Below are 23,476 nucleotides of genomic sequence, written 5' to 3'. Positions count from 1 at the left end.
TGTTAGACTAGGATTCTAGGTCTAGTTGCAAAAAGAAAAGTACATCCCCATAAGACAAAATTCTATGGGGAAACTGTGTTGGGGTCTCCTTTGCAGCCTTGGGCTTCCTTAGAATTCTACCCTTCCAGGCGTTTAGCAGTAGATTAGGTGAGTTATGGAATCTATTGAGTTATAAACCTGGCAGGTGGCAGTAGAATGTGTAGCTGTTACATCAACCAAATGGAAATGATCTTTCACAATGTTGTATGTTCTGAGGGGGCACTAAGCTCTTGGTTGTTTCTGTTGAACTTAGTTGAGGACTCTTCCCATGAGGATTATTATGTGGTTTAGCTGGGATGGAACCAGGGAGATTAGCATCTTGCAAGATCATCAAACCCAAAGGAATTAAAGCTGTTCTGTGCCCCAATTGATAGAACGGGGCTAACAAAGTTATACTGCAACTCTTGCAGACATGAATTGAACCTGATTATGAGGTGTGCAGTCCTTCAGGCATAGTACTGTGATGTGTTGGTTTACATAGGAATTATATTTGTGGGCATGTGCGTGCACACACGTTGAGTGTGCAAAATGGTCATTTGCATGTAATCTAACCCTGAAAGCATCCTACAGTAAAGGGAACATTGCTTTGAAACAAATGTAGAAGTAAAACCATTAAATAATGGTAAATGCTACTTGTTTGCCAACATCAAACCTGTTGCCACTGTATTTGTAGAGTAATCCCCAAACTCCATACCCTTCAAGTGTCCCTATTTTCTAGGGACATCGCTGATTTAGAGAAGCTGTCCCAGTTTCTGATTTGATCCCGGAATGTCCTGCTTTTCCTTAGGACGTCCCTATTTTCATTGGAGAAAGGTTGGAGGGTATGAAGTTATCCAACCCCTGAGCCGTCTGAAGGCAATCCTGTATTGGGAGGGTTTTTTTAAATGTTTAATGCTTTATTTTGTTTTTATATATATTTGAAGCCACCCAGAGCAGCTGGGGGCAACCCAGTGAGATGTTTGGGGTATAAATAGTAGAATTTATCATTATGGAGTGGGACATCCCTATTTTCATTAGAGAAATGATGGAGGGTATGCAAACTGTGCACCAAGCACACTACTATGTGGTAAAAATAATAATACTTGAAATAAAAATTAGTCGTCTGTGAGCCCAAAGCACCCACCCACAGCAGAACCAGCCTGCTGTATCCCTGCATGAATCACTTCTCTGATTTTTCCTGCTTGCACTGCAGGCATGTCATTCAATACATCAGGTGTGTTTCACCCAGCTTAGTCACTTCCGTTGCAGCAGCAGCAACACAAGCAGAATTATTTGCCTTTGGAGGAGGGAGGCTCAGAACTGTGATTTTGCTCAGGAACATTGCCGGGAAAAGCAAAGTACTGTATCCTCGTGTTTGCTTCTAGTTTAATTTAGCTATTAGAAGTCCGTGTTTGAAGGTGTTATAGCAGCATGTTAATTATGTGCATCTTCAAAACACAGGCAGCTGTTGCTTCTTTTCTGTTCTTTGCTTTAAGCAGAAGTAAGCAGCAGTAATAGTCCTGAGTCTTCTGCTGGTTCTTGTTTAACTGTTGACTAGACGTTGGTGCCATCTTATGGCCAAGTAGAGGAAATGCTGTGTACTGTACTGTACTTTTTTTTCTTTTGCCTCTGTAGACTCTGATTATAAGGACATGATTGTGTATGGCTTTGTGGGGGACCCATTAAAATAATTCCAAACTGTGAGAATAATAATAGTCCCATGCACACCTGTTGGTTTGTTTTCCTGGCTGCAGGCAGGGCACAATGAAGTGGGAGCAATTAAGCAGCGCACTCACTGTCTGAGAGCTAAATAAATCGACTATCGTAACATACAAGAGCCATTACGAGAATCAGATAGATTGTTTGTCTGCAGGTCTGTGCTTTTCACAGTCTATCCTCAGTCTTTATAGCACGGTCAGAATACAAGGGTTATCTTGCTCTCATGTTTCAGTCTTCACCTTCAGCCACATTCAGAAGGAAAACAAAATATTGCCATTCTGTTAGCAAAGAGGAAAATGGGGCCATTTGAGCAATGCAAAAGTGGGGTGGGAGTGTGCTTGAGATTGTATGCTTTGCTAGCAAGTTGTCTAGAACTGGTGGATAGATCTGCAGTTGCACCCCCAACACCCACCACACAGACCCACACCAGATTGCCAGCAGATACTGACTTCATGATAAAGAAGCTTTTGGAATGTGTAAGCATCCAGGAATGAATATCTGGCCACCTACCATATTATTCCTGTCAGCTCATGTAGTTTCTGGTAGATTTCTGCTAATGGTCAAGTAGCAGAGAGAAGCGAGTTGGAGGAGGCTGGGGTGGGATCAGAAGCCTTTCTTCTGCAGCTTCATATCTCAGATGAAGATAAATTCACTCTGCCTGTTCCTCCTATATCTTGCAGGCCCAGAACCAAGAGCTGGAGGAGCTAAATAAGGAGCTGAGGCAGTGTAACTTGCAGCAGTTCATCCAGCAGACAGGAGCCATGGTGACTTCCCCACAGCCCAGATCAGAAGCGGAACCCCAGCTGGATGAAACCAGCTCTGAGCTGCTGGCTCACCAGAGAACCGGAGGTTGGAACACAACTCAAAGGGTGGGCAAAGTTGGGGGGAGAGGGGAGGCAGGAGACTACACTTTAGTTAAGGCCTCCTACTGTGCTTCCTCTCATGTAAGCTGGTAGGGAATGTCGGTATCCCCAGATTTCTGGCCTCTAGTTGTGACATCAGCAAAAAATCAGCAGCCCACGGAAATGCATTGGTGTGGCTTTCTTTGAAGCCTCCCTTTAAAATTATCTGGCTGGAGAAACAAATGGACAGCAGATACAAACTTATCCATGAATCTAGACTGCAGTAGTAGGGAATAGCAGTTGGGGGCGGGGGGAGAAGGTGGATAGCTTACTGGGCATCTGCTTGAACTTTGCTGTATGGATCTTGCATCCAAACACTGTGCTAGGTACAGCTTCCTTTGAAAATATACCTAAAAATGAAATGTGAAGAAAAATTGGAAGTTCTAAGTGGAACATTTAGCACAACTATTTAAGAAAGGAAAAAGTCAATTTCTGATTGTTGAACTTGCTCCATGTTAAACTCTGGCTTCCCACATATTACCAGAAGTGCAACACAGCTTAAACAGGGTAGATGTCTAAAAGCGTTTATATAGGTTTTGAATTTGCCTTGTGCTGGCAAGGTAGCATCAAGCAGTTAAGCACTACAAAGGTCCACAACTACAGCAGTGATGGTGGCAACTGAAATGTGGTCCCCTTTCCACTTATTCAAGAATATTTCCTTTAACATAGTATCTGGGCAGCCTCTGAGAAATGGTCTGGATTAGAGGTCTGTTCTGCTAGTTGCCTATCTCAGCTTCAGGGGGAAAACAACACAGAGTATTGTGACATCTTAAATACTACAGATTTACTGTGATGTAAGCTTTCATGGGCAGAGAGAGGGGTTCTATTGAGATCTGGCGTTCTAAAAGCCCAACATCCTATGGTATTTTAGCTAGCTAGCCTAGTCTTTGAAGATATGTTAGCCTTCCCTTAACTTTGCAGCCGCTGCATACAGGCCAGCCTAAATGAGAAACTAACTGGGTGATATTCAACACTTGCCCACCTCAAGGCAGACTCAATGAATCTAATGGACATTACCAACTTAGGTTCATTAATTTCAGTGGGTCTATTCCGAGCAAGACTTAGCTGAATACAGCTCATTGGGTTTTTTGGGGGGAGGGGGGGACTCACCTGTGCTGAAGCTCTTGCTGTGGAATGTGGGCAGCAGTTGCAGCAGTATAGTTCCCTGGGTGTTCCCTGGGTCTGTCTTGGCATGACCTGCACAATGCAGCACCACCACAGGTATAATTATTTTTTTCTAGTTTCCAAGAAAAATCTTGAAGTTGATAGCATGCATGTATGGAACAGGCTTGGGTGGGTTTTTTTCTTTTTGCACCAATACAAATTATTACTGATTTTTCACACTGATGCGGTATCGGCATAAGGTGTGGCCTTCCACAAAATCCATCAATGGCAAATGCTGCTGCCTGCCTGCCTGGTCCCAGAAGTTGGGTCCACTAGTACTCCACGATCGATAAAGTGATTTATCCAGCTGGAGAAAGCTGAATTGGGATGAAATAGCAGAGATACCAACTGCAAATGTGGATCAGAAGTGGCAGCACAGGACACATGTTGGGCACCACTGATGGGGGGAAAGGTGCCTTAAAAAGTCTGAGATCCTTTGCCAGAATAAAGCATATTGCCACATACCAATTAAGCAGCTTTAAAGTTTACCATAATGGTGGGGGTTTTTTGGGGGGTGGGGTGGGGGAGACAACAGTCTGTTGTTTAGTTGTGTGGTAAGCAGTGTTTCCATAGCTGCACAGCCAGCCAAATCAGCAGAAGCAGGCCATGGTAATGCTGTAGCCTGAGTTTATGCACACATTGGTGGTTGTTGTTTGTTTGTACAGAGTATAAGAGCGAAGGTATCTGCCCTGAGCAGCTTGCAATCTGAAATACATCACAGAGGAAAGGGAGGGAGGGATAAACAGGGAAGCAATGCTCAGCTGCATATGTTCAGATTCATTACCATACAAAACCAGGTTCAACATCCTATTTGTACTGGACAGGAAAGGGAACTTGAATCACATGGCCATCTCTTGACCTCTTAACTCTGGTTAAGGAATTGGGAGCATTGTGTGTACTTAAGTGTACTGATTATGCTACAAATGGGGCAGGGGCTGGGGGGGGGATGGAGAACAAAACCAAAGGTGTAACTCCAGTGCATTGCTTAAAGTCCAGTTACATATATATATACCCAAAGTTCAGAAACCCGAGGAATTTTGTTGTACTTTTGGTTAACTGAACTGTCACCATGATTATTTTCCCTAGATCTACTTGAGCCCAGCACAGATTCACCTCCCCGAGCCACAGCCAAGCAGTTCCTCGGCAATCCACGAAACCTTCAGAACCCCCTGGTGTCCAGCTTGAACCCTGAGGGTGTGTATGTTTGAACTGCCCTAAGCCTCTTGTGTGCTGAAAACCTGGTCTTGTCAAGCAGTCCTCCAGACGTCCTAATCTTGCTATAGTGGGGGGCAGCTTTCATCTGCAAGGAGGTGGCTGTTACTACAAACTCTTCTTCTACTCCTTAGTTTTTCTCTCCTGCCTTCTGTGCTCCTGCTCCTCCTCTCTCCCTGCTCCCTGAATCAGCAGTTAGTGGCTTGGTTATTTTGCAGGGGGTACCCATAAACTGTAGCATGTTGGGGCCAGCAGTAACCAAAGAGAAGGGAAGAGAAGCTGAGGGTGGGAGTAAGCAGAGAATAACAGGACGTTATGCCTGCTGTATGACATGATAGGCTCGGGCCAAGACTGCTCCACTGTGCAGTGGCTGAAAGATCAATAGACACACACCAGTAACAGTCTGATCGCTTGCAGGATGGCATTTTGTCTCGGAGCAGTTGCTTTAGCTACACAGTGCAGTATTGCTTACTCAGCTGAGGATGTTTGCTAGTTCAAGCCTATTTAAAACTTCACTAGCAAAGAGAAAGCCCTGCATATGCAATTCGCTTGTCCTTCACCCAAGGTCATTCTGCCAAATTCCTTTAATGTCTCATATTTTAGTTAGCAGCTTAGATTCCTAAAGAGTTTATTGCAAGGGGATCTTTTCTCTTTTATAAACTCTTACAGAATGTGTGGCTGGCTATCCCTGATGGATTAATTGCAGCCCTTTCTTCATCCACCATTGTTAGTTTCATTTGACAAATGTAAATTTTAATCCCGTATGCTGAGGATATGAAATATCTTGCTTCAAAGTGCACCAGAACTGGTCTGTACAATTTTAAAATGCTAGTCTGTACTTGCTGTCCAGCAGTGAGTTCTACCCTGCATTCTGCATGGATCGGCTGTGTGATCGAGTTCCCCGCATATGATGTCAGGACCAGAAGTTCCCATTCCTTGTTTTAAAAAGACACAGTTTTAGCTTCCTGGTTTAGCAGTTGAAGCCATTTCCTGGGTTATGGCTGTTGTTGCATGCTGACAGCTTCTAAGAGCCACAGGTGAGCACATGAGTACATGTTGGGAACCAAAGGTGAACAAATTACCCTGGAAGGAGCACGATGTGTCCCCCACCGGAGCTACCCCTCCCCTAATGCCCCACAGACCCCAGCCCAGGATCTTCATGCACACTGCCCAGACTTGAGCCCTAGGGAGGTCACTTTGGTGCTGCTATTACAGTAGTTTGACTTCGCCCCCAGAGGTGCACTCCATTGTCTCTCGAGACAGGTGGATGCCAAGAACTATTTTAGCTCTGAAGGAAACAAATGGTAATTTTAGACAGCCTGGCTGAAAACCAGCACAAAGTATAAGGTTTCCACTCACATCCTGTGAAGTGGTGTCATATGAGAGAGAGGGAGAGAGACAGACAGACAGACAGAACATTTAGTGTTTTGTAATGCAATCAGTGTATTCCACAGTGTTGTCCCTATGGACCTTAGTCAAAGCAACTTTGAGTCACAGCAAGGCAAGTAATGCAGTATGTCCACGTTGTCTTTCCAGACCAGTTTTTAAACCCTCGAATGGTGATGCTGGTGAAGATATCACTTTGTGGGAATTAGGACCCAATCCATGGAATAATAGTTTGGTGATCTAATTGGCCAATGATGATGGGCCCAATATCCAGTTTGAACGTTTTTATCTATGCAAATAGATTTATATCCTGTTAACTTGTCCTGGGCAGGTCCCATTTGTTTGAGTGGGTTCTGTTTTTAAAAAGGATTCCTGTGGAATGTTCCACTAGAGTGTGGTGGTGGTCCTCATCCCAGCAACCTTCACTTTGTGGGCAACCTTCTTGACTGAGTCTATAGAGAGGGTTAAAATTAAAAGCCGGATCCTCAAGTTATTTCCGAAGCGATCTAGGTGCAGTTTTGGGGGCTTTAAATTATCTTGACTATAGCTTGCAGTTCCCTCCCACCCCCATAACTATTTTTGATGGCTATGGAATCTTAGTCTTATCACAACAAAGAGCTAGGAATCCTTTACAGTTATAGCATCACAACAGCCTTTCTATCTATTTTCTTGGCTGTGATATATTAAATCAGAGTTGGTTTTCTCAAGCTGGTATTCTGTTCTTGGAGAGTTCTGCATATTTTAATGGTGAGAATGGCTTCTGAGAATGCTGATACTTTGCTTTGAATATCGGAGCAAATGATCATGAAATTCTCTGTTGACTTAAACTAATTTTCTATGCTTATGGTACAGATTAGGTGGGCTTTCCCATTTTGTGATACTACAGTAAGGTACACCTCTGAAATTTTCTCGTGCGATCATTTCAATTTGATCATGCTTTCATGAAGAATCTGTTGCTATTTTTGTTTGAATCTGCAATTGCATGGAATGGCATATCCTCCCTCCCCACCCCTGCCTTCCTCTCTGTCTCCGTCTTCTGGTTTATCAAACACTAAGCCATCATAATGGGGTCACTTCATTTATTTTTATATGTCTTGCAGTCATGTCAGCAAAGCAGAGCATCTGGAGGTAAAAAGGCCAGCCAAGGAGGACTGATTGCCTTGCGAATATAACTGTATAGAAATAAAACCCTATTTCATGTATGTATTTGACTTTTTATCATGAATGGATGGATATAGAAGGTTGTGCAAAATATTTTTACAGACTTTTTTTAAAAAGAACTTAACGCATTGGAAGAAACAGACCGGTTGTATTTTTTATCACTACTACCCTGTTTGTTATCATTTAAAATGAAGATGCTGTTTGTGGCTTCTCTGAAAATTTATATAACCTTTCTATTTCAAAACTTCATCACACAAGAGGACTAAATGGCAGCTGCCCTGGAAGGGTGTGAAACCTGCTGGAGACAAAACTATCCAGAGTGTATACTCATGAGTCCTCTGTGTCCATTCAGAAGGTTATACTGCAAGCTACTACCATTCAGTGAAAGGGTATTTTATCAGCCAGACGTCTTTATACTGGACTGAACCAACGCACTATAGTGCTGCCACGTGTGCATGATAGCAGTTTTTACCTTGTATGTTTGGTATTTTGTGAAGATGCACATCTTGCTTTCTTTTTTAAGTTGGAATGGGATAAACAAACTGTTCTATTCTTGGTGAACACATAAAGATGAAGAAATGTTGCCCTGAGACAGAATTTGTGGCCATCAACAGGTCCCTTTCATACTAAGGACCTTTCAGATCTGGTAAAATGGGATTCAGGTGCTAGCAGTATCTTGCCATTTGTGCCTCGTGCCAAGTATTGCACCATCCACTATTACACAAAGAGAATCAACTCTCTTCATCCTGTCCAGGTATATTTCTCTGCGTAGTTTGGTGAAGGAATGTATAGTAGTCCTTTGTTCTAAACGGCCCATATGGCAAAAACTAAACTTTTCCAAGCAGGTTTTCCCAGACTTTTTCCAATAGTTGATAACTGTGAAATTACTCCAGCGGAGACTGCAAACTAAGAGAGTTCTCCTCTGTTGTTGAGTGGCCAATTCCTGGGTTTGTGTATCTTGATATTTCTCCTTTGCAAAGTAGCTTCTGCAAGGCTGCTTTTTTGTGTTGCATATGAGATCAGCCCAATGCTGCTCTTCAAATGACTTACCTGTAGTGGCCTCTGCTTCAGCAAAAGCCTCTATGTCATTTGGAGAGAACACACATTGTAAACTCAAGGTTCGATTAAGTGTGGCTTAAGATGCTCAAGGCATCTGCTATAAATTAAAAAATGAGAACCCTAGGTCTATATCCCTTTTCACATTTATGCCAGTGCCCCACATCTCCTGTACATTGGCATCTGCTTGTTGTGGGCCTTATCAGATGGGTGTGGAGTCCCTGTTCAAGGATTTTGAGGGTGGGGGCAGGGAGGAGGGAAACACAAAGCAGTAGTGGCAGTAATGAGTTTATCTTTCCCTTACAATTCACAACAGGAATTTCCTTTCAAGTTACATTACACAGGACATGCTGTTGAGCTTAATCTGGGGAAAGTAGAAAACTGTGTGTGTGTGAGAGAGAGAGAGGGGGGGGTGAGAATGTAGGGGAGCATGTGTGTATATATGCATGCTTGCGTGTGTGTGTGTGTGTGTGTGTGTGTGTGTCAGATTGCCAATGTAAAAATTGGCATTCTGGTTGCTGAAAGGGGAAAGATTCTTCCCACCCGCATCTCCCACACTCTTAGTTAGTAGCTTCTTGCATTGTTAGTTAATATGACTTGGTTGGGTGATCAGAGTAGACTGTGAAGCATTAACTTCAATATGGGCATGCAGTATGTTGCTGTAATTTAACTGCTTTTTTTAAACACACTCTTTATCTAAGATTTCTTTAAAAATAGAAATGGGAGACTTTATACAAGTTAGAATGCTGCTCCCCCTGCCCCCAATACATCCCTGGAGAAGCTTCATACATGAAGTGGCATTTTCACATCATGTTGATGCTGGTTATTCAGAAGCGTAAGAAAAGAAAAGATAGCTTCAGAACTGTTATGCTGAACACCTTCCCTTTATGAGGCTGATCATATACTACTGCAAATAATCAGCCGAAGCATGTAAAGTTATGTGGAAGAAACCCACCTTGTTAAATATTCAGCCTACTAGGTGGGACCTCAGAAGTCTGATAGAACAATTCCCAATATAATGTAGTCTTCTGTTTTACTATCTTCTTAATTACTTGGATATGGATGGAATGCTATCATTTCTCCATTTGCAACTTAAGCTGCACCCATAAAGCTTCTGTCCTGCATAAGTTCAAAATTAAGAACAAAAAATGCAGAGACATCCCTTAGATTCAGTGGTGAAAGGTGCAGCCAATAAAAATAACCCTATCTTCTTACAAACTAGTTGGAAAATAATTTCAACATTTTTTAAACCCTCGTTGTTTTGGTGCTTACATTTTAAAAAGAGAGCTCTTGCTCATTTTTTTACCAGGTCTGAGTGGAACCAGTAATGAATTTTTACTAACACTTTTATGTTGCAAACCCAACTTGCTTCCAAACACATTCCACATTTTCTAGGACAGTAGCACCGAACATCCTAGACTGTTGCATTGATGAAACCAAATAGAACCCCTTTCATTTGTATAAGTTTGAGTCTATTTAACATACATTAATTTGGTCTTCAAATAAAAAAAGGATAAACTTTTAACTCCAATTTTCAAAATGTGTGATGGAAGCTGCTTTTTAACAGCCGTGTATTGGGGTATGATGGAGGGAATGAAATAACAATTATTGGTAGCATTACTTGCTGAACTCTTTATTTGGCCAGTTAAGGTGCATCTTTTGTGTATTTATAATGTCCAAAGCTGATGTGCATTCTCACTGTGAAACCAAGAGAGGCAAATTGGCATGGAAGGGTTGAATGGATGTTTGAGTGGGAGGCTGTGAATGGCTCTGGGAGCCCTGATCTTGTTTTAAAATGTCTTTTGTGTATTATATAAGAAATATGACTTGTTTTCTGATTAGGAAAAAAATCCTTGTATGAATGTATATCCCATGCACTGGCATTGTCTGGTTTCAAATTGTAATAAAATTCCTGAAAATATTTTGCTCTAAGGTGTGTCTTTGCGTACCAAAGAGAGTTCCCCAGCCTTGTTCCTGGCCGATGACTCCACCTGAATGTCACAACCAGCCCATCCACACATTTCATTATAGCTCTGAGCTGGAAATGCAGTGGAGGAGTAAGATATCATTGCAGCACTGCCGCTTGCAGAACGGCCTGCGTCCAACAATCCCTATCGGCATGAGTGGTGATCACACTGCCATGTGGCATCTATTAACACAATTGCAGGTGGGTTAGAAAAGAATGGAAGTAGATCACTTTCCTATTGTTGGGATGGCTTACCTTCCCCAGTCTAAAAAAAATATGATAAAATTGGGGTGCCGGTTAAGATCTTGGGGTGAGAAGCAAGATTTTAGATCTAGATGAATTGCAAAAACAAAACACATTGTGATTACTTTTACAAACCTCATAGCTGTAGCACTTTCCAGGTCAGTCACTCCCAGAGCCTCACCTCCTTTTAGCACAAGGATGGTGATGTGTCTCTAGCACATAGATGCCTCTACAGTATGCAGAAACAAGGGTGTTGGCCAGAAATGTAGGCACAGCTGTTGGCTTACTTAGTAGTCCATGTAGGTTGCCCCCTTTACCCCAAAATACCTTACTGCTCAAGAATATGTAGAAGAGTTGTAGCTACCTAGAGAAGGGGTCAGCAAACTTTATCAGCAGGGGCCAGGTCCACTGTCCCTCAGACCTTGTGGGGGGCCAGACTATATTTGGGGGGGGGGATATGAACGAATTCCTATGTCCCACAAATAACCCAGAAATGCACTTTAAATAAAAGGACACATTCTACTCATGTAAAAACATGCTGATTCCTGGACCATCCACAGGCCGGATTTAGAAGGCGATTGGGCCTTAGTTTGCCTACCCATGATCTATTCTAGAGTGATGAAAATGCAGGCTGTACATTCTCAAAGGTACTCTTGCTTGCTTTAGATGTTTCCGTCTCAGAGTTCCGCCTCAGGACTTATACTGTCAAGAACCCTGGTTCAGATTAGGTCCTATCAGCTGTATTGCAGTGCAGAGAAGGCAATGTGATCTTATCTGATACCATTCTGTGTTCTAAGAGACAGCAGGCCATTTAAATCAACATTGGTTCACCCTGCTCAAATACAGATGCTGTGTTTAACTGCATTCCCACTAAACAACCTCCCTGTTGTCCTGTGGGCTCCTCCTGCAGAGCACATTACGTGCCTCTTCCTCACTCCCCCGCCCCCCCCCAAGCAAAGCTAATAATCTCTGCAGGCTCCTTTTTCAAAAGTAATCTAATCAAGTTGGTCTGTTTCTGCAAAAGGACTTTGCCATCGTTAATGGTTAAATTTAAGCATCTTTTTCTTTCCTAATTCTATCCTCTCCCCAACTCTGTCAATCAACACTGGAACTCCCATCTGCTACTATGGCTCCAGCAATCCAGGACTGATGGGCAGATGACAATAGAAAGGTGGTCTCTTGGGGGGCCCTTTCCAGCCAACCAGTAAACGAGGCTTGCATTCCAAGGAGTGAAGAAATGGTAGAAATCATCTAGTGACAATGGTGCTAAATCCCATCAAAAGAAATGTATGAAGTAGCCTCACTGTTGGAGTGGTATGTTGGAAAGAAGACACACAAGTGGGAAGTGCAACAAAAGGTGCATTAGATCCTTGCCCTTCAATAGGACTGCTCCACCCTTTCTTTTTTTGAAATAATTTTTGATTTTACAAATATAAAATTATAACAATACAACCATACACACCCACATTTGGAAATTCCTCCAAATCTCCTATTACTAACCTTTTCAACTGCATATTTTTCAATAGTCCATATTTTATATAACTCCATTATCTCCACAGTACTTGCTACACTGAAAGTGTTATTGCAATCCTGCTAACGTTTCCATCTGCTTACAGTGGTCTCCAAGATAAATTATAATTTTTTCCCGTTCTTTGTTAAAGTTTTGGTCTTTTTGGTTCCTGAGCTTCCCGATCAGTCTTGCCATTTCGGCATAGTCCAACAGTTTAATTTGCCATTCTTCTTTGGTGGGGAGGACTGCTCCACCCTTTCTGCTGTTAGGGGAACGAGCAAACAAATTAACACTCTGCACTCAGTTTGAATTTTTCAGAAACACTTTGTGGCTCCTGAGCATGCTTGGTTCCAATGGGCTGCATTTGGGAGGTTTTGCCTCATAGAGCCACCTTTTGTGCTTCGGCACACTTTGGGTTACTGGAGCTTGCTCTTTTGTTTTCGAGGGCCCTATTTGGACTCCATTACAGTGGTACCTCAGGTTACGCTTCAGGTTACATACACGTCAGGTTACAGTCTCCGCTAACCCAGAAATAGGTTAAGAACTTTGCTTCAGGATGAGAACAAAAATCATGCTCCGGCGGCACGGCAGCAGCAGGAGGCCCCATTAGCTAAAGTGGTGCTTCAGGTTAAGAACAGTTTCAGGTTAAGTACAGACCTCCGGAACGAATTAAGTACTTAACCTGAGGTACCACTGTATTGTCAACCTGGAGGCACTCACTTGGTTACTTGGGAGGGAGTAAAATAATATGAAAGGAATTTAAGAAAAGCAAAAAAAAAGTGCACTAAATAGCAGGTCCAGAAACCCAGTGGGAGGAGAGTCTGAGTGGATTTCATGGTGCTCTGTTAAATGGCTGCTCAAATAATTCTTTTATTTTCACAAATATTTGTTTCTACATGCCAGTGCCACTAGCGGAGCCCACTCTTCACATGGCATCAGGTGAGCCTCTCTGGGCAGAGCATTCCACAAATGGGGAGCCACCACAGAAAAGGCCCATTCTTGTGTTGCCACCCTCCAGACCTCTTGTGGAGGAGGCATACAAAGAAGGGCCTCAGATGATGAATGCAGTGTCTGGGACAGTTTATATGGGGAGAGGCAGTCCTTCAGGTATAGCAGTCCTGAGCCATTTAATACTTTATAGGTCAAAACCTATACTTAGAATTGGGCATGGAAACTAATAGGCAGCCAGTGCACTGTAATATGTTCAAACCATCTTGCTGGCCACCTAATTCTGCAGTAACTGAAGTTTCCAAACCATCTTCAGAGGCAGCCCCACATATAACCCATTGCAGTAATCTAACCCAGAGGCACCACAGTGGTCCAGCATATCCACTGCCACACCTGCAGATGTAAAAGATAAGCAGAGCTGTGTGTCATCACATATTGCTGGCAGCATACTCCAAAATTCTGGATAACCCCTCAGCAGTTCCATGTAGATGGAGGATAAAAATGAACTCTGAGGAACCCCACATTGAAGGTTCAATGGGGCCAAAGAGCATTCACCAAGCACCACCCTCTGGAAACAACCATTCAAGTAGGACTGGAACCACCACAAGCAGTGCCACCGAACCCTAATTTAGACAGCTCCTCCAGAAGGATACCATGGCTGATGGTATGGAAAGCTGCTGAGAGGTCAAAGAGAATTACCGTATTTTTCGCTCTATAGGACGCACCAGACCATAGGAGGGGGAGAACGGGGGGGGGAATTCTCCCCCTCTCTGCTCAGCACCCCTTCAGCGCAGCGGGAGGAGAAACAGAGCCCCTTCTATTTCTCCTCCTGCTTCGCTGAAGGGGCGCTGCGCAGAGAGGGAAAACTGTGCAGCGCCTCTCCAGCGAAGCAAAGCCTGGAGAGCAAGAGGGATTGGTGTGTGCACCAACCCCTCTCGCGCTTCAGGCAGCTATCCGCAAGCCTTCGGAGCGCAGCGGGAACTCCTGCTGTGCTCCGAAGGCTTGCAGATAGCTGCCTGAAGCCCCCGGAGCGCAGCGGGAGTTCCCTGCACTCTGGGGGCTTCAGGCGGCTTCAGCGAAAGCAACGCGAAGCCTCCGAAGCGCGGGGGGAGCTCTCCCTCTACGCTTCGGAGGCTTTGCATTGCTATCGCTGAAGCCAAGGAGCCTGCATTTGCTCCATAGGATGCACACACATTTCCCCTTCATTTTTGGAGAAAAAGTGTGTCCTATAGAGCGAAAAATACGGTAACAGGGACACATTCCCCTCTCCCAACATAAGTCACCATACCAGGCAACCAAAGCAGTTTCTGTGTCAAAACTGGGCCTGAACCCTGATTGAAATGGCTCTAGATTGTAATTTTTTGAAGACCAAAATATAAATTAAGCAGGATCCATTTTAATCTACTAGATCCAACTTTTACCAAGATGCAGTGGAAAAAACAAAGATCTTGAAATAGAAGGGGCCATGGCTCAGTAGCAGAGAACAAGCTTTGTCCCATACTCAAATCCTAGCATGTCCAGCTGAAAACAGTATGGTCTTAATGAACAGCACAAGTATCATACCAAATGGGGTCAGAAGAGGTATGTGTCCTGGTAAGCATCCCTGGTAGTAGTGCCAGGAGCAAGAGAAAAACTTCAAAGTCTCCCAGCTGAAACCATAGAACTCAGTACAAACTATTGCAAATTGAGCATGCTCCTGTCTGCATAGCCCCTCCATCCTGGATTGTTTTGAGGCAAATATAAGCCATTCAAATTCCAGTGTCCTGCAATGTGTTGGATCATCCCTTTGTGCTTTACACTGGTTTTCCAGTTCAAAATAGGGCCGCAAAATAATCTCCTTTGTAAGCACATCAAATGGATAAAATGCTTTAAGAACAGTGCCACTGAGCCACTCCACCAACGATATCGTCAGCTTCTGATGGCATTGTTTGGCTTTTGCACGCAAGACAGTTAAGATGCTTGCAATTCCTGACTATCGATCCAGCCCATCAAACTGTTCTAGAAATAAAACCGTCTTGTTTTACACGTACCCTCCTACAGCTCCATTGCTGTTGCAGTGGGAAACAAAGCTCAATAACTCTTTGTAAAGAATGTCACAGAAAGTATTGATGGTTAACAGCACACATCACGGGTTTCTGCTCATATGTATTCGTAAGCTGCCAAGGATACAGTCCACATTATGTGCCGTGTGTTTTGTCCCCCATGGAATTTATTTTAATTTTATTTTAACTTTTGAAGGCTTTATCCCCAGTAATATGGAAATTCCCAGAAAACATCACATCAATGTCTAATTTTCCTTCATTGTGTGCATTTTGAGATGGCTGCAGTGATTTTTTTGTTTAGAAAAAAATATGTCCCTGTACGCACCATGAAGTTGTTATAATAAGTGCCACACTTTTAACATGGGGGAGGGGAGGTGCTAGTACTGCATATCCTTGAGTACCGACCAAAAAAGCACTGGCTGCAGTGTTAATGATTTCTGACAAAATGGATTCTGCTAACCTGTTGTGGCAGCAGCACAACAGCCATTACCTGCCGGGGGGGGGGGGGGATCCTCTAAATTAGATAAAGTAAAATCGATTTCAAATCTGTCCTATGGGACAGGATTTGTTAATGAACCCTTCAGGATATTATAGCTACTATTTTGCCTTTCTGAAATTCCCTCAGTCAGGGAAGTCTGAAAGTGGTGTTTACACTACTGCCATCTACTTAGTATTTTACTCTTGCTGCTGTCTAGGAGATTTTGTGGGTTAGCTATAAAACATAGCTGAATAGCTGCAAAGCCAGTTGAGTTTAATATGCTAATAAAATCCATAGAATAATGGCTGCTGGTGCCTTATGATGGCATTTGGTACAAAAAAAAATAGAACGAGGGCCAAGCAGAATGCACGATGTGTCCGTTTTGGCTCCATGAAAGAGATATACAGTATCCCCCTGCTGGCCCAGGGTGAAACTTCACTACATAACATTCTCCCTTTCCCTCTACGCTTTGTGAAGTCAATAGGCTACTAACACAGCATCTGAGGAGTCCAGTTGTTTGGGTCTGCACTGCGAAGGATTCCGTCCCCCCAGTACCATAGTCCTGATCTGATTCAGGTCTCCTGCAAACGGTATTAACTTTTTCCCTGTAAGCCCACATAAGACTCTAAAGAGAATTTCCCTCCCAAAACAAGGTAACTGACAGACCTTAGTTCTCTGCTAATGAATTCTGTGCCGCTCAAAAACCCGCATTCCTATACCTAACACAAATTTGTTGAAGGTAATCACCTATTTCCACCCCCTCATCACAACTAATCAATTGACAGTGAATATTTTATGACTTTTAATTTTATGCATGCAAAAGCTTTACTAAGTCTAAAACTGGCATTTATTTTAAAACTGTTTTATCTTTTAGAGGCATTGTATAAACAAGAACATTCTGCAACACATCCTCAAACCGACATTTTTAATGGTGCCAAAGGCCAGCTAATTGGATTTGGTTTGCAAACAGCTAACTCTGCTACAAACCATTTTTATTTGCTGTGTTGGATCAGACGGGACACAGATTTCTTTAGAAATGTAGGCAACCTTCATCCTGTGATGACTTAAAGGTTTGCCGCAACTTAAAATGAGTGTTGAATATGCGTGTAGATGATTTATATTTAGTTTTCTGGGTGGACTTGGAATTTAGTTTCTCAGGGAAACACCTGCACATGATCTCTGGGGGAAGTTAGAGATGCATATGTTCACATAAACAATGGTAAGAAGGATAAAATACCCTTGAATACCTCTGTTCTCGCATGAGAAACAGCACAGGCACAGGCGTCCCTGCCAGTTGTCCTGGGAAATAAATAAATAAATTCTAACCTGGAATGGCAGGAGGGAGATGGAAAGTCTTTGTGCCTCACGAGGAGACCCTCCTCAGAGCCCAAAGTGAGTCCATCAGTGAGCCAAAAGTCCAGAAAAAAACCTACTCCAAGGGCTCCAAAATGGCACATGGGAGCTCTCGCTGCTGCCGCACTACCCCACTCAACAGGGAGATGGGCCTTTTTTGCCCAGGATACCATTACTGCTGTCTTACCTTGTGAATGTTAGTGGTAGGCCAGCTTCTCAGTGAGGAACACGAAAGACCTCCACAAATACCCTACTCCCAAAGTTCTCTACAGCAGCCCTCTCCTCTTGTTCTTTCAGTTTGGTTGGGGAAGACTGCTCTACAGAATGTAGAATATCGCTTCGCTTCTGCCCAGTATCACCTTTAAACAAGATACCTTCGCTTAGCAGAGAGGCAGAGGCAGAGAGAGAGAGGGAAAGAAACACTTCAGCCCCAAGCATCTTGAAGCCATTCTGCTCTGCTATTTATGTAAAGAGGAAGCTGTACTTCTTGTGACATGCCACCAGTCAAGTTAAAGAGCTTTCCTTAGCTGGTGGGCCTCGCAAATCTCTTGCTCTCACTTCATCACACCAGTAGCAGGCTAGATGGATGGTTATTATTCCTGAAAGCCAATGAACGCTGGGCATAAGCTCTCATTTAAAAGCATCTGCGCATCTATGACAAAAAAGGCAGAACATCTCCATGTTCTACATTCCTCCTCCTTTGGGTGTGGTTTTTTAAGGGGGGGGTGAGCTTTGCGCAGAGGTGGCGTCAATAATACATTTCTGCCATTTAATATTTTATTGATGATTTGACTTCTGCAGCTTGCTGTTCCCATTTCAAGGCTGCTGATTGTTTCTGATTAAAGTTTTATGCCTGACAGGAGAAGCCTCCTCACTACACGGGAGATGCTTCTGGTCCCCCCCCCAACCGCTACAGAGCAGCGGGAAGGAATTGCTGGCCACCGTACAACAAACTATTACTTAAGCATAGTGTGGAAAATGAAGAGGAGATCATGAGGAGGAAGGGCTTGAGCAAGATTCTGAGCCCTGAGTGCCTCAGCTGGCTCCTTCCTGAGGTATTCTGTGGCAGCAAGCCCAACTGCACTTCTCCATGTGGGCATCGGCCACAGCAGCCGAAGTCGAGGTGCTCCAGCGCAACACTTTACTTGCAGTCCATCCATGCGCTCATCCTTAGTTTCCATCGATTGTTGATTCTAGAAACCCAATGGAACAAGCCATTGACAATATTTGAAAAAGTTCTACGGGTGTTCAGAACTTCCCATAATACAGGCTTCTCCTCTCCACTTTGCCTCTTGGTCAAAATTTGTGACTTCAGTAGAAGCCGTAGTCTAATTAACAGGTCAGAGGACCAGCAGCTCCAAGCCATTCTTGTTTAAGCAACTCACAAATCGCAGATTAAAATTTCAAAGCCTGGTAAAGCAGAGGATTTAATTGACTGAGGCTAAGAGCCAGGGTGCTTTGGGTTAGACATGAGCAGAATGCCCTTGGCTGTTCAGTGCTAGTAATCACAAGGGAAAGGAGACAAGACTCCACAAGAGCCCCTGCAAGTCATTGTTATTAGCAAATGTTATTGGTGGGAAGGCTGGTAGCTGATAAACGTGCCTCGCCCCCGCCATCTTTCTACACTGGGCCAAGTATTGGGATGAATGCTCAGCCAAAAATGAGAAAGGCCTAGTGCTGCAGAACGGTTATGCTTCAAGCTTTCTACTTCTGTCACACAGTTCCTAAGAGGGACGGGGCTTGCCACTTGCCTCCTAGCATGGAAATTTGTTCAGGCAAAGTAACAGTCCGCCTGTTTGAAACTCAGCACTGAAGCAACACAATTCCCCCAAAATCCTGCCCTAGATTTGTGAAGGCCCTAATAAGCAACATCAGATTAATACTTTTCTTCATCCTGGAAACTCAGTGGTAAAATAAGTATTTACAACTACATACGTAACTATGACAAAGCCTTGTATCGTTCTTTTCCTGTTAGGACTCAAATGGACTATGCTCTGGAAAATCATTCCCATTTTTTAACACATTATTTTCCTCACAAGTTTTAACACCCACAATTTCCAGTTTGAGATAGTTCTGCTTCCTTCATATTTGAGAATTCAACCTCATAGTTATTTAACGAGTAACTATTTATATATGCAGTCATATATTCCATGTGTGAGTCTTCCCTGTGAGACATTTTGATCCTACTTGACCAGCCATACCTGGAAATAATAATGCATACAGCTAGCTGGCATCTAAATACATCCTCTAGGATACATGACGTCTGGACAAAAAGTTGACATCCTTGGATGGTGGACGGATATATCTTGACAAAGAACTGTGAGCTACATCGCCCATTCTAACAAGCTTTAACTTCCCAAATCTTGTGAGCAGGAAGTGCAAAGGCTGCTGCAGCATTCTAGAAGATGAACCCTTGCGTAAAGGAAACTGGGTTGGCAACTGCAAGTGGTGCAGGAAGGACACCTCTCGTGGGTCCTCTCCCCGTCACCATACTTGCTTCACAGTGGTCAATTAAGTCCATGCCCAGCAAAGTGGTCCCCTCCAGTGGTTTTTGGACTCCAATCCCCATCAGCCCTCAGCACCACAACCATTGGTCAGGATTAATGGGAGCCATACTCCAAAACATCTGGAGGTTACCAAGTTGGGGTAATGGCTAGATGCCATTTAGTTTATTATTTTATTTTTGCTTTGTTTTTGCCCCCCCCCCTTCTTTCTCACCTAAATCCCTTTTGGGAATGAACCACGATTTCTTCACAAAAGCATGTAAGGATGCTGTTTGCTGACAGCATTGTGCAGCCACAAACTTGCCCCTGACGGGTTCCTTTGGAAGGAATCATGGCCAAAGCAGGAGGTAAGTTTACTTCCGCTTTCATAACTGGATTCCCTCCTGCTACAAGAAGCTTAATAAATTGTTCAGAGTCAGCATCTGATTTTAGCTTCTGCGCTGCCCCAAAGATACCAGGAAGAACACAGATGGAGCCTGAGGACATTTTTATGTATGTGAAGGAGGGAGTATGGGGAATGGAGGGGGGTCTCCTCTTCAAAAGCCATTCCTTATTCAAAGAAAAAACATTTTTTTAATGAAGCAAAGGGCTGCTCTCTTTACACAGAGTAGAATTTTCATAGTCCAAGCTGGGATTTCAAATCATCTCTTTGTGGGCATCATCAGGCATCCCCCCCCCCCCCCGCCAGCTAGACAAAGAACAGCTGAGCAGCAACATCACATGGGTGGATATGTTGTATTTCCAATAGCTGATGAAGTCATACCAGAGGGGTAAGGTCACCAGTTTGGTTGTTTTTTAGTTTTGTTTTTTAAGATGGCAAACATCAGTTCCTAGCAGCATTAGTAAGCTTATTTCAGATTTGATCAGACTTCAGAGTCACTTTCTATTGCGCTCGATGCTTTCCTAGTAAACAATGCAGTAAGCTGTGCATTTCATGGAAGCAGTGAGCAACGCATTATGCCAGCATTACTAAACACAATGTGGAGATATGGCGGGGTGGGGAAGAGAGGGCCAACAACTCTCCCTACACATCACAGAGGGAAATCTAGCCAATGGGAGAGAAGAACCCTACAGAGAACAAGCATGCTATAAAGTGTGGTGGTTGCCTGATGTTGCTTGCTCTTTATGTGGAGGTGGCCAGTTTGCTCTTCCTGCAGCAGCTAGAAAAATTTGAAAATGGAAGTTCAAGAGCAGAAACAAGTTCTTTTCCAACTCACCCAGCTTAATCCTCCTCCCTCGCCAGCTGGGCACCTCCATGTATTACATACCTGCCATTTCTGCAAGGTCCAGAACTCAAAATACTGAGTTAAAATTGAGGCCACAATCAAAGGAGAAACTGTGGCCCTCCAGATGCTGTTGGCCTTCTATCAGCCTCAGCCAGCCAGCAGGGATGATGGGTGTTGTAGTCATGCAACATCTGGAAGACCAGAGAGCGCCCACCCCGGCCAAGAATGTGTGTCTTGGCCTTCCCTTGTAATGTAGGACAAACCAAAAGGTAGACTATGTAGCAGCAGTGCAAATTTCTGTATGTTGGGTTTCTTGCAGCCAGCTTTCCCAAGTCTTCTTTCAGGAATTGCCTGTTACATAAATCCAAGGTCTAAAGTACAGGAAGAGACCTGACTGACTCCAGCACCTTTCCAGGTGATGTGCAAACAGGAGTTTTTTATATACTAGAAGGTGCTGCTTTAGCCAAGAGGGCTCATCATCTTCGGGCAGATGGCTTGCAAGCAAGTTAAACAAGAGCATTTCAGTCAGGGAAGTAAGACTCAGTAACACACAATACAAGCCTGTTATCTCTGCCGCTGCCTTGTGTCAACACACCCACACACACCAGGCCATCCAGATAAGCAAAGCTGCTCTCAAATAGTCTCATGCTTAGGGTACTGCAAATGAGTCAAGCAGTGTAACTTCAAAATCCAACAAATCCATAAGGGCACATGTCCTATGCAACAGACACTTAATAGCAGGGAGACAAGAGTTTAGGATTCGCCTTATTATTTTTTCAGTGGCTCTTGTTCTGTATCAAAAGATTCTGGCTGTTTCTGGATGAGCAAGTTCTCTATCCCAGTGGAATTTCCTGCCAACTGATTTTAAGAAGCATTATGTAAGCCTCTGCTTACATTGATGTGAAAGTAACATGTGCTCTTCCGGTGCTTCAGAAACATACTGCTCTCAGCCCCAAATGCTATTTACATTCTTCTAGGATCCCACTGGCATAGTCAAGAAACTCTGGCGCACATTAGGAGCAGGGCAGGGTGTCTCAACCTGCCTTATTCAAAAGGAAAAAAGAATGAATCATAATAAATCAGAGTACAGTGGTAGCTCGGGTTACAGACGCTTCAGGTTACAGACTCCACTGGCCCAGAAATAATACCTCGGGTTAAGAACTTTGCTTCAGGGTGAGAACAGAAATTGCGCAGCACTGGCAGCGGGAGGCCCCATTAGCTAAAGTGGTACCTCAGGTTAGGAACAGTTTCAGGTTAAGAACGGACCTCCAGAATGAATTAAGTTCTTAACCCGAGGTACCACTGTATCTTAGTCAAAAGCATTCTTAAGAAGTTAAATGGCCTTCACTGGCAATTCTTACAGCACTACAGTACCACTGTGCCTATTTCTCTGATCGAATAGTGTTATGCATCAGAACATAACGGCCTGATGGATCAGGCCAATATCCTGTTGCCTGTGGGAAACCAGCAAGCAGGAGCCAGGCACAAGAGCACTCTTCCCTCCTATGGTTTCTGACTCCTGGTATTCAGAACTTTACTGCCTCAGACACTAGAGGCAGAGCACAGCCATTGTAGCTAGGAGCCATTGATAGCCTTATCTCCATGAATTTGTCTAATCTTTTAAAGCCATCCAAGTAGGTGGCCACCAATGCTTGGAGAGGTATTATCACCTGTCCTGAACCTTCCAAAATTCCGATTCATGAGATGTCCCCGAGTTCTAGTGTTGAGGAGGCAGACTTTTCTTCATGCACTTTCTCCAAGCCATGCACAATTCCTTGCATGCATGCATGCAAGTCACCATTTCCTTGCCTTTTCTCTAAAAGGTCCTGAATGCTTTCCTCATAGAGAATTGCTCCGTCCCCTTGAATCACAGGACCTCTCATCTTTTTACACAACTAAGCTTACCTCAGGAGTCTTTTTGAAAGTCCAAGTATACTCTGCAAGCTGAAACAACTATCAGTATACTTAAAACTCCCAAATAACTTATAATTGGTTGTGAGACAGGACTCGCCCTTGCAGAAGTTATGCTGGCTGTGTAAGCAAGACTTGTTCTCCTATGTGCTTGGTTATTTTATATTTAGCAAAACTTTACAGCACTTGAGCATCTGATCTTGTATTTTTTTTTAATGCAAAGCCTTCATACTTTGCTTAAGTAGCTTGCATTTGAATTCTGGTATCTTTGCTTTCATAGTTACATGTTTTAATCATGCACGGCCATGGATCTCAATTCTCAGTATGTATGTACTGGTAGCAAAGCAAGAATTAAGATAATTTGACTTTTAACCTATAACATTCTTCATCAAAATGGAAATACCTGAAAGTTACCATTTAAGATTCATGCCCTATGTTGGGGGGGGGGGGATTCACAACAAATAAATTGATTTTTCTCATCAGAAATGTGCACAGTTTGCATTGTTTAGTATTAAAGGTCCTCTTGAGATCTCTAGGGTCCATAGTCTTGATGAGGACTAATATTTCTTATTGTTCCTGTACATATCTACAGGTCAGCTCATTTTGAGTAACTGAGGATTATCAAATGTGGCTCATAGTAAAGCATATTTCCACCCCAAAAGTAACACACACACACA

At 43.4% G+C, this 23,476-nt stretch overlaps 1 protein-coding gene across 15 annotated transcripts in view; it reads left to right on the top strand.

Moving 5' to 3' along the window:
- Positions 1-10,539, top strand: part of RASSF7 (Ras association domain family member 7) — a 90,340-nt gene extending 79,801 nt beyond the window's left edge. For 13 of the 15 annotated variants that reach the window (XM_081854261.1, XM_081854256.1, XM_081854257.1 and 10 more), the window contains 3 exons: positions 2,418-2,586; positions 4,890-4,997; positions 7,502-10,539. In XM_081854261.1, the coding sequence (XP_081710387.1) occupies positions 2,418-2,586; positions 4,890-4,997; positions 7,502-7,533 (309 nt within the window). In that variant the 3' untranslated portion in view covers positions 7,534-10,539. Of the gene's footprint in view, positions 1-2,417; positions 2,607-4,889; positions 4,998-7,501 lie in introns of all 15 variants that reach the window. The other 2 variants (XM_081854253.1, XM_081854254.1) reach the window with 2 other exon arrangements.
- The last annotated feature ends 12,937 nt before the right edge of the window (positions 10,540-23,476 follow it).

Source organism: Podarcis erhardii, assembly GCF_964252035.2.
Source record: "Podarcis erhardii genome assembly, chromosome: 1".
Taxonomy (NCBI): Eukaryota; Metazoa; Chordata; class Lepidosauria; order Squamata; family Lacertidae; genus Podarcis; species Podarcis erhardii.
The sequence above is the reverse complement of the archived record's forward strand: the minus strand, read 5'-3'. Positions and strand labels throughout refer to the sequence as shown.